The following is a 13,934-nucleotide window of genomic DNA, read 5'->3' on the forward strand; positions in this document are numbered from 1 at the left end:
GATTAGCTGTAAATGCATATTACAAACTCTAGGATGGGGGGAGGAAGGGAAAGGAGAGAGGGAGAGGGAAAGCAGACACAAACTACAAATATCATAAATGAAAGAGGGGACCTCACTACAGATCTGATGTACGTTAAAGTAATATTATGAACAATCAGATGCCCATAAATTTGATAACTTAGATGAAATGGATAAATTCCTTAAAGACACAATCTGTTAAAACTCACAGAAGAAAGAGACAATCCGAACAGTCCTGTTATCTATTTAAAAAATTGAATCAACAATTATACCCCCAATAAAGCTGGAAAAAATGAAAGGAAGAAGGGAGAAAGGGAGGGAGAGAAGGAGGGAAGGAGGAAGGGAAAGAAGGAAGGAGGAAAGGAATTGTGTTGATGATTAATTACCTTCCAAAAGAGAAAGCAGTTTGGCTCAGATGGCTTCACCAGCGAATTTTAAGAAACATTTAAGGAAGAAATTATACCAATTCCCTATGATCTCTTCCAGAAGACAGAAGCAGAGGAATACTTCCTAATTTAATCAATGAAGCCAGCATTACCCTAATATTAAAACAGGCAAAGACATTAAAAGAAAACTACAGAACAATACCTCAGAAACATAGCTGCTAACATCCTCAATGAAATATTTGCAAATCGAATCAAATAATGTATAAAAAGGATTATAAACCATGACCAAGTGGGATTTATCCCATGTCTGCAAGGCTGGCTCAACATCTGACAATCAATTAATGTAATCCATCACATCAATAAGCTAAGAAAGAAAAATCACAAGACCATATCAATACAGAAAAAGCATTTGACAAAATTCAACTCATTCATGACAAAAACCCTCATTAAAGAAGGAATATAGGGGTACTTCTCAACTTGATAAAGCACATCTACAAAAAACCTATAGCTAATATTATATCTAATGGTGAGAAACTCTAAGTTTTCTAAGATCAGGAACAAGGCAAGGATGTCCCCTCCCACCACTACTTGTCAACATTGTATGGGAAGTCCTAGCTAATGCAACAAGACAAGGAAACACGAGGTATACTGATTGGAAAAGAAAACAATAAAACTGTTTTTGTTTTCAGATGCCATGGCTTGTCTGTGTAGAAAATCTGAAAGAACAGTCAAAAAAACTCCTGTAACTAATAAGCAATTACAGCAACGTTGCAGGATGTTAGGAAAGTCAATTGCTTTCCTATATACCAGCTATAAAAAATGGAATTTGAGGGCTTCCCTGGTGGCGCAGTGGTTGAGAGTCCACCTGCCGATGCAGAGGACATGGGTTCGTGCCCCGGTCCGGGAAGATCCCACATGCCGCGGAGCAGCTGGGCCCATGAGCCATGGCCGCTGAGCCTGTGCGTCTGTAGCCTGTGCTCCACAACGGGAGAGGCCACAACAGTGAGAGGCCCGTGTACCGCAAAAAAAAAAAAAAAAAAAAAATGGAATTTGAAATTTAAAACACATTAGTATTTCCATTAGCATCCCCCAAAATGAAATACTTAGATACAAATCTGACAAAATATATACAATATCTACATGAGGAAAATTACAAAACTCAGATAAAAGATACCAAAGAAGAACTAACTAAAGGAAGAGACAGTCCATGTTCATGGATAGGAAGAGTCAGGATTACCAAGATGTCAGTTCTTCCAAACTTGATCTACAAATTTAACACAATCCCAATCAAAATCCCAGCAAGTAACTTTGTGGATACTGACAAAGTGATTCTAAAGTTTATATGTAGAGACAAAAGACCCAGAATAGCAAACTCAGTATTGAAGAAGAAGAATAAAGTTGGAGGACTGACACTACCCGACTTCAAGACTTACTGTGAAGCTACAGTAATCAATACAGGGCAGTGTTGACAAAATACTAGACAAAGAAGTCAATGGAACAGAACAGACAGCCCAGAAACAGTTCCACATAAACACAGTCAACTGATCTTTGACAAAGGAGCAGAGGCAATAAAATGGAGCAAAGGTAGTCTTTTCAACAAATGGCGTGGAGCAAGTGGACATCCACATGCAAAAAAATGGATCTAGACATAGAACTTACACTCTTCACAGATATTAACTCAAAATGGATTATAGACCTAAATGTAAAACAAAAAAACTATAAAACTATAGAAGACAGGAGAAAACCTAGATTACTTTTGGTATGGTGATGACTTTATTTAGATACAACACCAAAGGCACAATCCATTAAAGAAATAATTGAGAAGCAGGGCTTGATAAAAATTAAAAACCTCTACTCTGTGAAAGACACTGTCAAGAGAATGAGAAGACCAGATATGGAATGGGAGGAAATACTTGCAAAAGATACATCTGATAAAGGACTGTTATACTAAATATACAAAGAACTCTTAAAACTCTATTGAGTTCTGTTTTTATTATTATAAGAAAATGAACGATCCAATTAAAAATGGCAAAAGATCAGAAAAGACCTCAGTAAATAACATACACAGATGACAAGTAAACATATGAAAATATGTTCTAGTTCATGTTCATTCACAATTGCAAATTAAAACAATCAGATATGACTACACACCTATTAAAATGGTCAAAATTCAAAACACTGACAGCACCAAATACTGGTGAAGATGTGGAACAACAGGAATGCTCATTCATCGCTGGTGGGAATGCAAAATGGTACAGTCACTTTGGAAGACAGTTTGGCTGTTTCTTACAAAATTAAAATACCATCTGATTCAGCAACCAGCCTCCTTGGTATTTACCCAAAAGAAATGAAAACTTACACCCACAAAAATACTTACAACAGATGTTTATAGCAGCTTTATTCACTGTTGATAAAACTTGGAAGTAACCAAGATGTACTTCAAATTGTTTTCTACATATGATGTTTCAAATATACATCCAGCACCCAAGCAAAGGTAACCAGGCACACACAGAGATAAAATAGCATCTGCTAACAAAAACTAGCGGAATCAATATTCAATATAAACAGACCTATAGAATTTCCAGACATTGGAATTATCAGACACAGGCTATAAAAACTATACTTACTATGTTTAAGGAGATAAAGGCCAAGCTTGAAATTTCAGCAGGGAACTGTAAACTGCAAAAAGTGATATAGCAGATTTGAAAAAGAAACAACCAGAAACACAAGAATTGAAAAACACAAAACTGACATTAAGAACTCAAGGTAAAGAGCTGAGGGATCTGTATTTTTAACACATTCCCTACATAATCCACTATGTTTGAGAACCAGAATCATAGACTACTACAATAAATCTTAATGTCCTTGTTTGCAAACCCACTCTTTTCTAATTTAACTTCTACAATGCCTCCAGAATTTTTCCAGTATATGAATTTGATGCCTCAGTGCCTTATTTCAAAGTATTTTGGTTAAAACCCAACTTTCTAACCTTGTGGCTAAGGACCTTCACCATCTACCCTACTTCCCTGAAATACTGACCTAAAATTGAGCTAAACAAGTCTGGTGCTTTCCTGCTTGTTCATTCAATTTTCTCTATCTGGAATGTCTTTCCCCATCTTGTCTACCTGGTGGACTCCTACTAGTATACTTCATAACACAGAAACTGCATGTCATCCTGAGCAGAATTAATCACTCTTTCATCTCTACTCTCATACTTTGGTTCACAACTGTATTGCAGCACTCACTACACTATATTAAAACCATATATGAACCTTCCCCCTCCTTCCTACAGTTATGCTAGAATAACTGAAAGGCTAGGACTTATATTTATCTATTTCCCAAGAACCTGAACCATGCTTATGGTATTATACACAGTCAATGTATGTTGAATAAATTACACATTCATTGAAATGAAAGCCAGACAATCTTTGAGAAGAATCTAGGATCAATTAAAGAATTTTGTCCTTCAAGTTCTACTAGAGAAAAGGTTTAGAGCTTGCTAACACGAGGTCACAGAGTAAGTCGGTCACAGAATGGTATCCTACCACATTCTGATGCCTTGGGCTCTGTATCTAAAGGGATTCACCAGAAAGAAGGTGTACTAGGAGGGAATGTGAGAAAAGATCAGTCTATCGGTTCAAACGGAGGGTGGCAGGAGTCTTTGAACAGCTTCTTGAAGTAAAATATGGAGTCTTGGGAGAAGAAAGACTAGAATAGGAGTTTCTCTTTTAAAGACAATGTAAAAGCCAAAATAGCCTAACGTGTATACAGAGTGACTCAACTTTTGAGTTTCAGTGGACAGTGAGAACACTCTTCCTAAAGGGGTTAGTGCTTTATTCTTTTTGTTTTCTTTACCTAATTTAACCTTCTTTCTTAAGGCTCACACTTCTCCCCTCTCCCCGAAGCACAGGCCCAGAGCTGTTATAAAGTCGTCTCTCAATCTCCAGACCACACAAATTAACATTTATGAAATAAATTTATTCATACATAGGAAAGACATAATAATTTATCATTAACTATAAATAAGGAACACACATGCGGCTAGAAAGGTAATTATTCACTACCTTTTCAAGGTGACAATACATTAGGTAAATAAAGGTGAAAAAACATGCAAGTGTGTTAACAGTTTTAAGGACTTATCAAAAACAAACTCTGAACATAGTCCAGCCCCTCCACAATTTAACAATGAAGGAAGTAGCTCATTTATTGCAGTGCTCACTCAAATTTTACACCAAAGGTATCCATATTTAAGCATAACTAAAACCAACAAACTGTTTTCAAGTATCCTAATGCTACATACACCAATAAAGTTAGTAACCAGAAAATTAAGCTCTACACTTGCAAAGTGTTATATATTTACTGCTCACAAAGCACGTGTATTCTAGTCCTTTCCACAGCGCTATTGTTCCTGAAGTTAACAATTCAAAATCAAAGGCTTAATTGAGCAGCGTGACCTATCCTACTTTTAGACAATTTGAAATGCTCAGATTAAGAAATCAGTTAGTGCCTTAAAACTTTTTTCCTTGCCTGCCAAAAGATATCTGAAAGTGATTCAACCACGCAACTAAAACATCACTCAGAAAGACGAGTGATGAAAAACATGAAATATCATCTAAGTACTCCAATCTAATTTCCTCATAATGAAAAAGATGCCAATATAAAAACAGTGCCAAACAAAAAAATCACTTTCTACTGAAAGACTGTCAGTTTGACATAAATAGAGTATACTCAATCTAGTATGCAATCATGTTACAATTATACATAACATGGTGCATTTGAAATAATTCTCACTTGCAGTTTGGAGGTCATAAGACAAACTATGTAGCTGTATTCCAACTTCAGCCTATTAATTTAGAAAAACCAAAAACTTAGGTCAATTGAACTACAATATAACTGAAATACTATTTATAATCAATAGATGCAATTTTTAACATGGCTCACCAACTGGTTCAAATGGCCACAAGCAGGAATTTCACACCTGCAAGAGAACACATGTGATAATCCTCATAAAATAATATTATGAATATTCATGTGAGTTGGGAATTGACTGTCAAGTTAAATGTCAAATTTGAGTTGGTCTGACTTTGTTATTACCCTAAAATGATGTTTATGTTTCTTTACTGTTAACATGGAAAGCACTAAAACTGATCAGACCTTTAATAAAATTTACAAGAATAAAACTTTAAAAAATATTTAACCTACAAGTATCTTTCACTATTGGACTTCATATCTCTGAAAAATCTACAGGTACAAAACACATAAAGTAAGGCAAAAAAAAATTTATATATAGTAATATTTTGTTCGTGGAAAAAAAATAACACCATATATGTAAAAACATACACACATGAAAATAATTGTGTTTTCCATACAAAAATTGAATTTTAAAAGGCCTAAAATTATGAAGGGAAAGTAAAATGAGACATATCGCCCTATGTTTTATATTTTATAGAGAACATAATCGTGTTATTTGTGCAATTAACAATAGAAGAAAAAGATGGTAAGTCAAACACTACTTTACTCTATAGTTTGGTTTATAATCTTATAGGTGTCTTTCTACTAGAAAAAAATTCTGGCTCCCAAACATATACTCATCCTTAAGAATATGGCAACTCCTTTCTGAATATTTGCTTAATAAAATAATTATCCTATAAAATACTACTACTCCTCTAATATTCTAACAAATTTTACTGTTTCGCCATTCAATAAGCAAGTGAGGCATCTTTAGGAAGGTCAAAGGAATCTTTTTTCCTTAGTACTTCTAGCACTGCCTTACCGTTTCAGGCAGTTTTACACTGGAATACTATCTTCATATTCTGTAGCCTTAACAGCTTAAGACCTTATCCTAAAACATGACAGATGTGTCTTAACACTCTTCACGGTTTTACTCTTAACATCATTTTAAATTTCTCATTCCAAACATATAACACACATTTGAAAGGAGTAGATAGATGGTCAAGGATCTCAAATGTAGTTTTATATTGATAATATTTTACAGAGTTTAGAAATCAGGGCTGTAAAAAAATGTTTTCAAGTGGGAACAGAAACAGAAAGTTATAACTTTACCATTACCAATAAAAGAAAATCATGCCCACTTTTAAAATGACAATTGCAGTGAAGAGAACAGCAAAGTGAGACAAATGTGGAGTAGAGGACACAAACAGTAGGGAAAGAGAAAGCAGAAAAGGAGAGGCAGAAACATATTCCATCACATGGTGAAAGAGATACATATTTTTGAATGTGGAAAACGGTCAGAGGAACAATGACTTCGCTATCCATCACAGCCCCCCAAAAACAAACAGAACCATGAAAAAGGCACCAAAATACACATTAGCACCTACACACAAATGAAAACTCAAAAATTAAAAGAAGCAGCTGGGAGAAATCATCATGTGTAAAAGGCCAGAAAAGGGACAGAGGATAGAAACTGCATTTCAACTCACTCCTTCTTCCCATATGAAAATGAGTTGTTTTTTCCTGACCACTAATCAAATTTTCAAACAACATATATATAAAAAGGAGAGAGGAGGTGAGGCCTTGGCTTTCCAAAATGAAAACAGCACATTAAAGGCACAGACATATTGGTAAACAGATAATTATCCACTAGTAATTTATTTAGACATCTATGGTAAGAAAATATCACAGAATATTAGTTTACATAAAGATATTAAAGTATATGCACAAGCATATTTCAGGTAAACTATCATAAAGTCAAGAATACAAACCTTCAATAGCAAGACCACTGTTTTTGCCTCTAGAGGGCAAACTTGGTCTTCTGAAAGACTTCACGAAAAAAGAGTTAATGTCCAGATAGCAAAGATTCCCAAACTTTTCATGGATTAACAGTAACCTTAGTGTCTCAGTAATTTTTTCTTGGTGCCCCCTAAACCAACAGAAATCCTTAAACATTCTGTTTAATAAGTATTTATGTCCAACAATTAAGTGAAGATTTATGTCCTAGCACTTAGTAATAACCACTTGAAAAAATAGTACACATAAATTAAAAGAAAAACATTTTATTGCATTCTTAAATAACCACAATTAATTACTAATTGGGCATGTGTGCCTTTTGTGCACTGTGCAATTTCACAAACCTTGAAATCAGATTGGATACCATCACCTTCATTCCCTGTTCCACACTGATTTTTGCACAGTATCTGATTTTTATCATAGCAAACTAGGAAAAACCAGATTCACAAGGATACGATGCCACAGAAAATAATACATTGCCATTTAATGTTGAAATTGTGTACTACCTCAAGCTATCAGTCTGCACCATATCCAGCAGATGTGTAGCATCACTGAGTTTGCCATGGTTCCCCCCTGCGTTAGCTGCAGCACATGGGGTGCCCTAGGCACACAGCTTGGGAATCATAGCACTACAGTTTTAAGTCTCAGCAACATATAAACTGGTCACTATTTTAATTACTTGTAAATAAAACTAACTATAACAAAGCTTTCAAAGATCTAAAAATTATGTTCTCATTTACTTGGGAAACCCATTTTTCTTTTGAGCAATAAAAAGAACACTATTAAAAAAAAAAAAGAACACTATTAAATACTTAAAGGAATGTATTTTTTCCAATTTGAATGATGATTATTGCTTTAATGTGATTATTTTTATAAATGCCGGCTGTGCTAAATTTGATAAATTACAACTGGAAGGAGAGAAATAGGAAATTTATTATAGTATCTCCTGAGAAACAGCTTCTCTAAAATTAAAAATGCTACAAATTGATACAGTCTCACTGCATTCCAGTCTCACTTATCTCCTAGTACTGAGAAGCACAAGCTCAGGAGTCAAACAAGATCTGAAATTCTTAAGAACTCAAGAATATGGATATTAAAACAGAGAACAGAAGAACTGGCTCCTAAATTACTAGAAACAGACTATACACCCGCCCTCTCACAAAGTCCTTGGTTAAGACAGAAAACCAGAAAAGTGACCAAGGAAAGAGTTCGACCTCAAAATCTACTCGGTTTTCACTTTATGCTGCTTTATCAGTTCACAACTACCCATTATCTGTAAAATCTGTGCCGCTGGCAAATCCTACCATGTTCAGCTAGAAGTCAAAGTCTGTGGTGACAATGGTTTGCTAAGGAAAAACAAAAGCTATCCAAGGAATGACTAGGAAACAAAATCAATGTTCTATGACTGTAAAGAATTTTCACAACCATAAAAGATAACTGAAAATATGTCATGCTTTAATAAAAAGTTAAAGTTACTACAAATATCTATAGTCCCAAAATTTTACATGTTAAAAAGAAAAAGGAATGAAAATAGAATATGGTTAATTATCTAGAAAAGAATATCTGAAAAGCAAGACAAACCACATGGCTACATTAGTACTTACCTGCTGAATGATTTTGGAAGTTTTCTGAAGATTCTCTCTGGGAGGGACTTTACCAAATAATTTCCAACCAGGAGCACTATGTACAACTGACTTGAGTTCCTTTGTTCTTTTCGGAAAAAGGTTTCTGAAACACAGAAAAGTTACATGAATTGTGTTTCTGGTAACCAGGGAACTACTTAATAATAATTTTTAAAGTACGCTTATCCTCAAGACAAATACAAAATACCTTTAAATAAAATTATTTCTACTACTTATACTACTGACTATTAGACTAACAAGACTCACTTAAGACTACCTGGCTTATAAAGAAATATTAGAAGAATCATCAACAGAGATATTAGAGAGATAAACAAATTGGGAGAAAAATGACAGCTGTAAATAAAATGTAAATATTTGCTTTGAGTTAGCTACAAAGTGTACTAGAATTGACTATACATATACTTGACAATAAAAGCCAAGAATCTGAGAACAAAAAAGTTAAAGAGAACTTATATAAAACAGGTAAAGGATTAAGTAATACCATCTTTGGGGAAAATACTATTTAATTATTCTCAGCAATAATTTGTTATTGCTTGAAATAAAAGGGTATCTACTGAGCCTCTATCCCTATAATATATGTATATGCAAGTTGTTTTTCCTAGGACAGGTATGCACAAGAAAAGCTTACTGCAAAAACATCAATATGTAACCTAGTAAGAAACTATCTCTCACTGAGAATCTAAAAAAAAAAAAAGAATCTGCACAAGGATCAAGGATTTTACCTATTATCTCCATCCCCTTACCAACCAAATTAAGTATCTACTGCACATGTAAGCAGGAATGATATTCAAAATATGTATACATCAATATAGCATGCCAGGGCACCATGAACCAATCAGAAAGGTACAATGAATCCAACTGAATATAAAGCCTTCATATAAGGTGTGATATAAATATTCATTAAGAAAATTTTAAATTTTCACATACAGTTACAAACAGTCACAAAGTATTTGAAAGCCCAAATAACTCAGGCTTTCGAACTATCATATAAATATATCTGTTCTTAAAAGTACATTATTGTGATAAGAAGGGGGTAAGTTTTTAATGCATAACGTTAAGGCTGTTCTTCAAGTTTAGAAAGGTATCAACGGACTCCTACAAAAGAATATGGGTTAATCAATAATAAGTTAAAGAAACACTCTCACTTCCTTGGGTGTGCAATGGAAGTGAACTGATGACAATTTAGAGTAATTTCTGCTTAGGATACTCTAGAGGTTTCATCTCTGAGACCACATATAGAGACTCAATTCTCTATAAGATCTCTAAGTTGGAGGTTTTCAGTAATGATTATACTGAGGACTGGTATATTTATAGTAAAATTTCAAGCCTCAAACGATGGCCTATTAATTTAAACACTATTTGATATCTTATGTGCTGCTCATCAATTTATTGCCTTATAGCTCTATATTCACCTTGCAATATATGCTCTGTGACAACATGGAATTCCTTTGAGCATTTCTCCTTTCAAAATAAACATGAGGCTGTTAAGCTTACTCAATAGAGGGCACTAAAGGGACACCACAGAAGAAAGGGGCTCTGCTCTCCTGTGGCTTCCAGCTGATGCAGAGTGGGTCAGTGGTTTGGGTATGAGGATATCCAGTAGAACTCTGCTCAGTCACATGCCCAGAACATTAAGTCCCTGAGCAAACTTACAGCCTCAGCAACTCAACCTGCAGATGGCTTTCCTGAAGTCTTATTAACATGTAAACTGGCATCCAAAGGCTTCCTGCCAGCACTGATGCACCAATTCCCTCTGTAGGCCCCACACAGCTCACTTGTACTCCCCAGACAGTTCTCATCAAGCCATGCTTCCTTCACAAGCCTCTATATGGCCTGCCTACACACCAAAGCTTTGCCATCCAACCATGCTAAACACAGGAGAAAAACTTTGTCACCATGGTTTATGCAAAGGATTCTTGAATGTGACATTGAGCTTAAACCTAAACATCTGCACTTCAAAAGACATCACTGATGCAAAATAAAGCAGTAGAAAGACCTAGAATTCAATCCCTCCACCAAAGTAAAAACTGAGACGGAAAGAGCAATTGGAATCAACCATTTTAGAGCTACAGTACCTTATCAGACACTTAAAACAACCAAGAGAGTGTGTGAAAGGAGAGGCTGTTGATCTTTCCTAAGTTAACAGCATGTGTGAACCAACTACCATCCCCCATTCCTCAGCTCCTCCCTCCTGTAGTTGTGGGGATAGCAGCCCACTGGCTCCAGGAGCAATAGTTTATGGAACAGGCAGCAGCAGCTTCCATTGGTGGTATCTAACAGAATATTAAAAGAGAACTCTTTTTGTCCCTTTTCTTGATCCAGACATTTAAGGAAATCTTTGTCAGGTCACCAGCTAACTGCAGTAATAAGAGAACAGAAACTTGCAACCACACACAAAAAGGATTACACACTTTGCAAAAACAGTTTGGAAATAACACAAACAGATGACTCCAGCCCTTAATGAGCAAAAATCAGCAATCACTAAGAAGTGAGAGAACAGATTTACATAGTTACCACATTATAATACTTAGAATGTCTAGGTCTCAACAAAAAAATTACAATACATAGTAAGAAAGAGCAAAGTATGGACAATTCACAGGAAGAAGAATTTGGCAAAAACCATTCCCGAGGAAGCTGAGACAATGAGATTACTAGTCTAAGATGTTAAATCAACTGTCATAAATATTCTTGATGAGCTGAAGGAAACCATGGACAAAGAACTAAAGGAAATCAAGGGGGGAAATGTAGAACAAAATGAGAATATCATTAAAGAGACAGAATTATACAAAGGAACCAAACAGAAATTCTGGAGCTGAAAAGTAGAATAAAATTAAAAATTCACTATAGCAAACATGAAGGTAAGACAATTGAACTTACTGAACTTATCAATTATTCCTAAGTGAATTCAGGAGCACAAAGAAAAAAGAATGAATAAAAATGAGCAGAGTCATGTACTATAAGAGTGCCAGAAGCAGAAGAGAAAAACAAAGGGGCAGAAAAAATTTTGAAGAAATAATGGCTAAAAACTTCTCAAATATGATGAAAGATACAAATCTACGCAACCAAGAAACTCAACAAACTCCAAGCAGAATAAACTCAAGGAGCTATACTCTGAGACACATTATGGTCAAACTGTCAAAAGACAAAGGGAGAATTCTGAAAGCATCAAGAGAGAAGCGACTATCAAAAACAAGGTATCCTCAATAAGATTAACACCCAATTTCTCATCAGACACCATGGGAGTCAGAAGGTGTCAGGCTGACATAATTTAAAGTTCTGAAAGGAAAAAAAAACTATCAACTGAGAATTCTATATACAGCAAATCTATCCTTCAAGAATGAAGGAGAGGGCTTCCCTGGTGGCGCAGTGGTTGAGAGTCCGCCTGCTGATGCGGGGGACACGGGTTTGTGCCCCAGTCCAGGAGGATCCCACATGCTGTGGAGCAGCTGGGCCTGTGGGCCATGGCCACTGAGCCTGCGTGTCTGGAGCCTGTGCTCCACGACGGAAGAGGCCACAGCAGTGAGAAGCCCGTGTACCACAAAAAAAAAAAAAGAATGAAGGAGAAATGAAGATATTTCTAGATAAACAAAAGTTAAGGGAGTTCATTCCTAACAGATCGCCCTACAAGAAATGTTAGGAGTTCTTCAGAGTGAAATGAAAAGTCAAAGCCATAAGAAGAGATAACATTGGTAAAATTAACTACATAGGTAAATGTCAAAGCCAGTATTATTGTACTTTTTTGTCTGTAACTCCACATTTTTCCTATGTGATTTAAGAGGTAAATGAATAAAATAACCTTTACAAATTTATGTTGTTGGGCACACAATGTATAAACATGTAATCTCTGACAATAACAATATAAAGGAGAAGGAACAGAGATGTACAGTAGCATAGTGTTTGTACACTAATGAAACTAGCTTATATGCTAATGAAATGAATTTGGTATTATTCAAACTAGGTTGTCTTAAGTTTAAGATGCTAACTGTAATCCCTAAAGTTACCACTAATAACTTCAAAATATACATAAAAGAAGGGAATCAAAATGGTATACTAAAAAGACTCAACTAGGGCTTCCCTGGTGGGTGCAGTGGTTAAGAATCTGCCTGCCAATGCAGGGGACATGGGTTTGAGCTCTGGTCTGGGAAGATCCCACATGCCGTGGAGCAACTAAGCCCCTGTGCCACAACTACTGAGCCTGTGTTCTAGAGCCCGTGATTCACAACTACTGAAGCCCACATGCCTAGAGCCTGTGCTCTGCAACAAGAGAAGCTACCGCAATGAGAAGCCCGTGCACCACAACAAAAAGTAGTCCCCAATCACTGCAACTAGAGAAAGCCTGAGCGCAGCAACGAAGACCCAACACAAGCCAAAAATAAATAAATAAATTTATTTAAAAAATTAAAAACTCAACTAAATACAAAAAGTGATAATGGAGAAACTGAGGAACATAAAACAAAAAGCTAAATGGCAGAAGTAAATCCTTTCTCATCAACAATGAATTTAAATATAAATTGATTATACTCTCCTATTAAAAGGAGAGTGACTGGCAAACTGGATTAAAAATACTATATGGTGTCTACAAGAGATTCATTTTAGATAAAAAGAATACAAAGAGGTTGAAAGTAAAAGGATGGAAAATTATATTGAAAGCAAACAGTAACCAAAAGAAAGCTGGAGTGGCTATATTATTGTCATACAAAATAGATGTTAAGTCAAAAAGGTTACAAGAGGCAAAAGAGAACATTATATGTTGGAGGAAGAAAAGTTTAATCCAGTAAGAAGATGCAGCTATTATAAATATATGCACACCTAACAACAGAGCTCCAAAATATATGAAGAAAAATTGATGATACTGAAGGAAGAAACAGACAGTTCTACAATGATAACTGGAGACTTCAGTACCCTACTTTTTTTTTTTTTTTTTTTTGTGGTACGTGGGCCTCTCACTGTTGTGGCCTTTCCCGTTGAGGAGTACAGGCTCCGGACGTGCAGGCCCAGCGACCATGGCTCACGGGCCCAACCGCTCCACGGCATGTGGGATCTTCCCGGACCAGGGCATGAACCCACATCCCCTGCATCAGCAGGCCACTACGCCACCAGGGAAGCCCTATAGTACCCTACTTTTTATAATAAAACAACC

The 13,934-nt window shown here is 35.7% G+C and overlaps 1 protein-coding gene across 1 annotated transcript in view; it reads right to left on the bottom strand.

Annotated features, from left to right (window-relative positions):
* Positions 1 to 13,934, bottom strand: part of TBC1D12 (TBC1 domain family member 12) — a 94,088-nt gene that overhangs the window by 36,742 nt on the left and 43,412 nt on the right. The window contains exon 2 of the mRNA XM_065894192.1: positions 8,756 to 8,879. Coding sequence (XP_065750264.1) covers positions 8,756 to 8,879 — 124 coding nt within the window. The remainder of the gene's footprint in view (positions 1 to 8,755; positions 8,880 to 13,934) is intronic.

The sequence above is a fragment of the Phocoena phocoena genome, chromosome 16 (assembly GCF_963924675.1).
Source record: "Phocoena phocoena chromosome 16, mPhoPho1.1, whole genome shotgun sequence".
Taxonomy (NCBI): domain Eukaryota; kingdom Metazoa; phylum Chordata; class Mammalia; order Artiodactyla; family Phocoenidae; genus Phocoena; species Phocoena phocoena.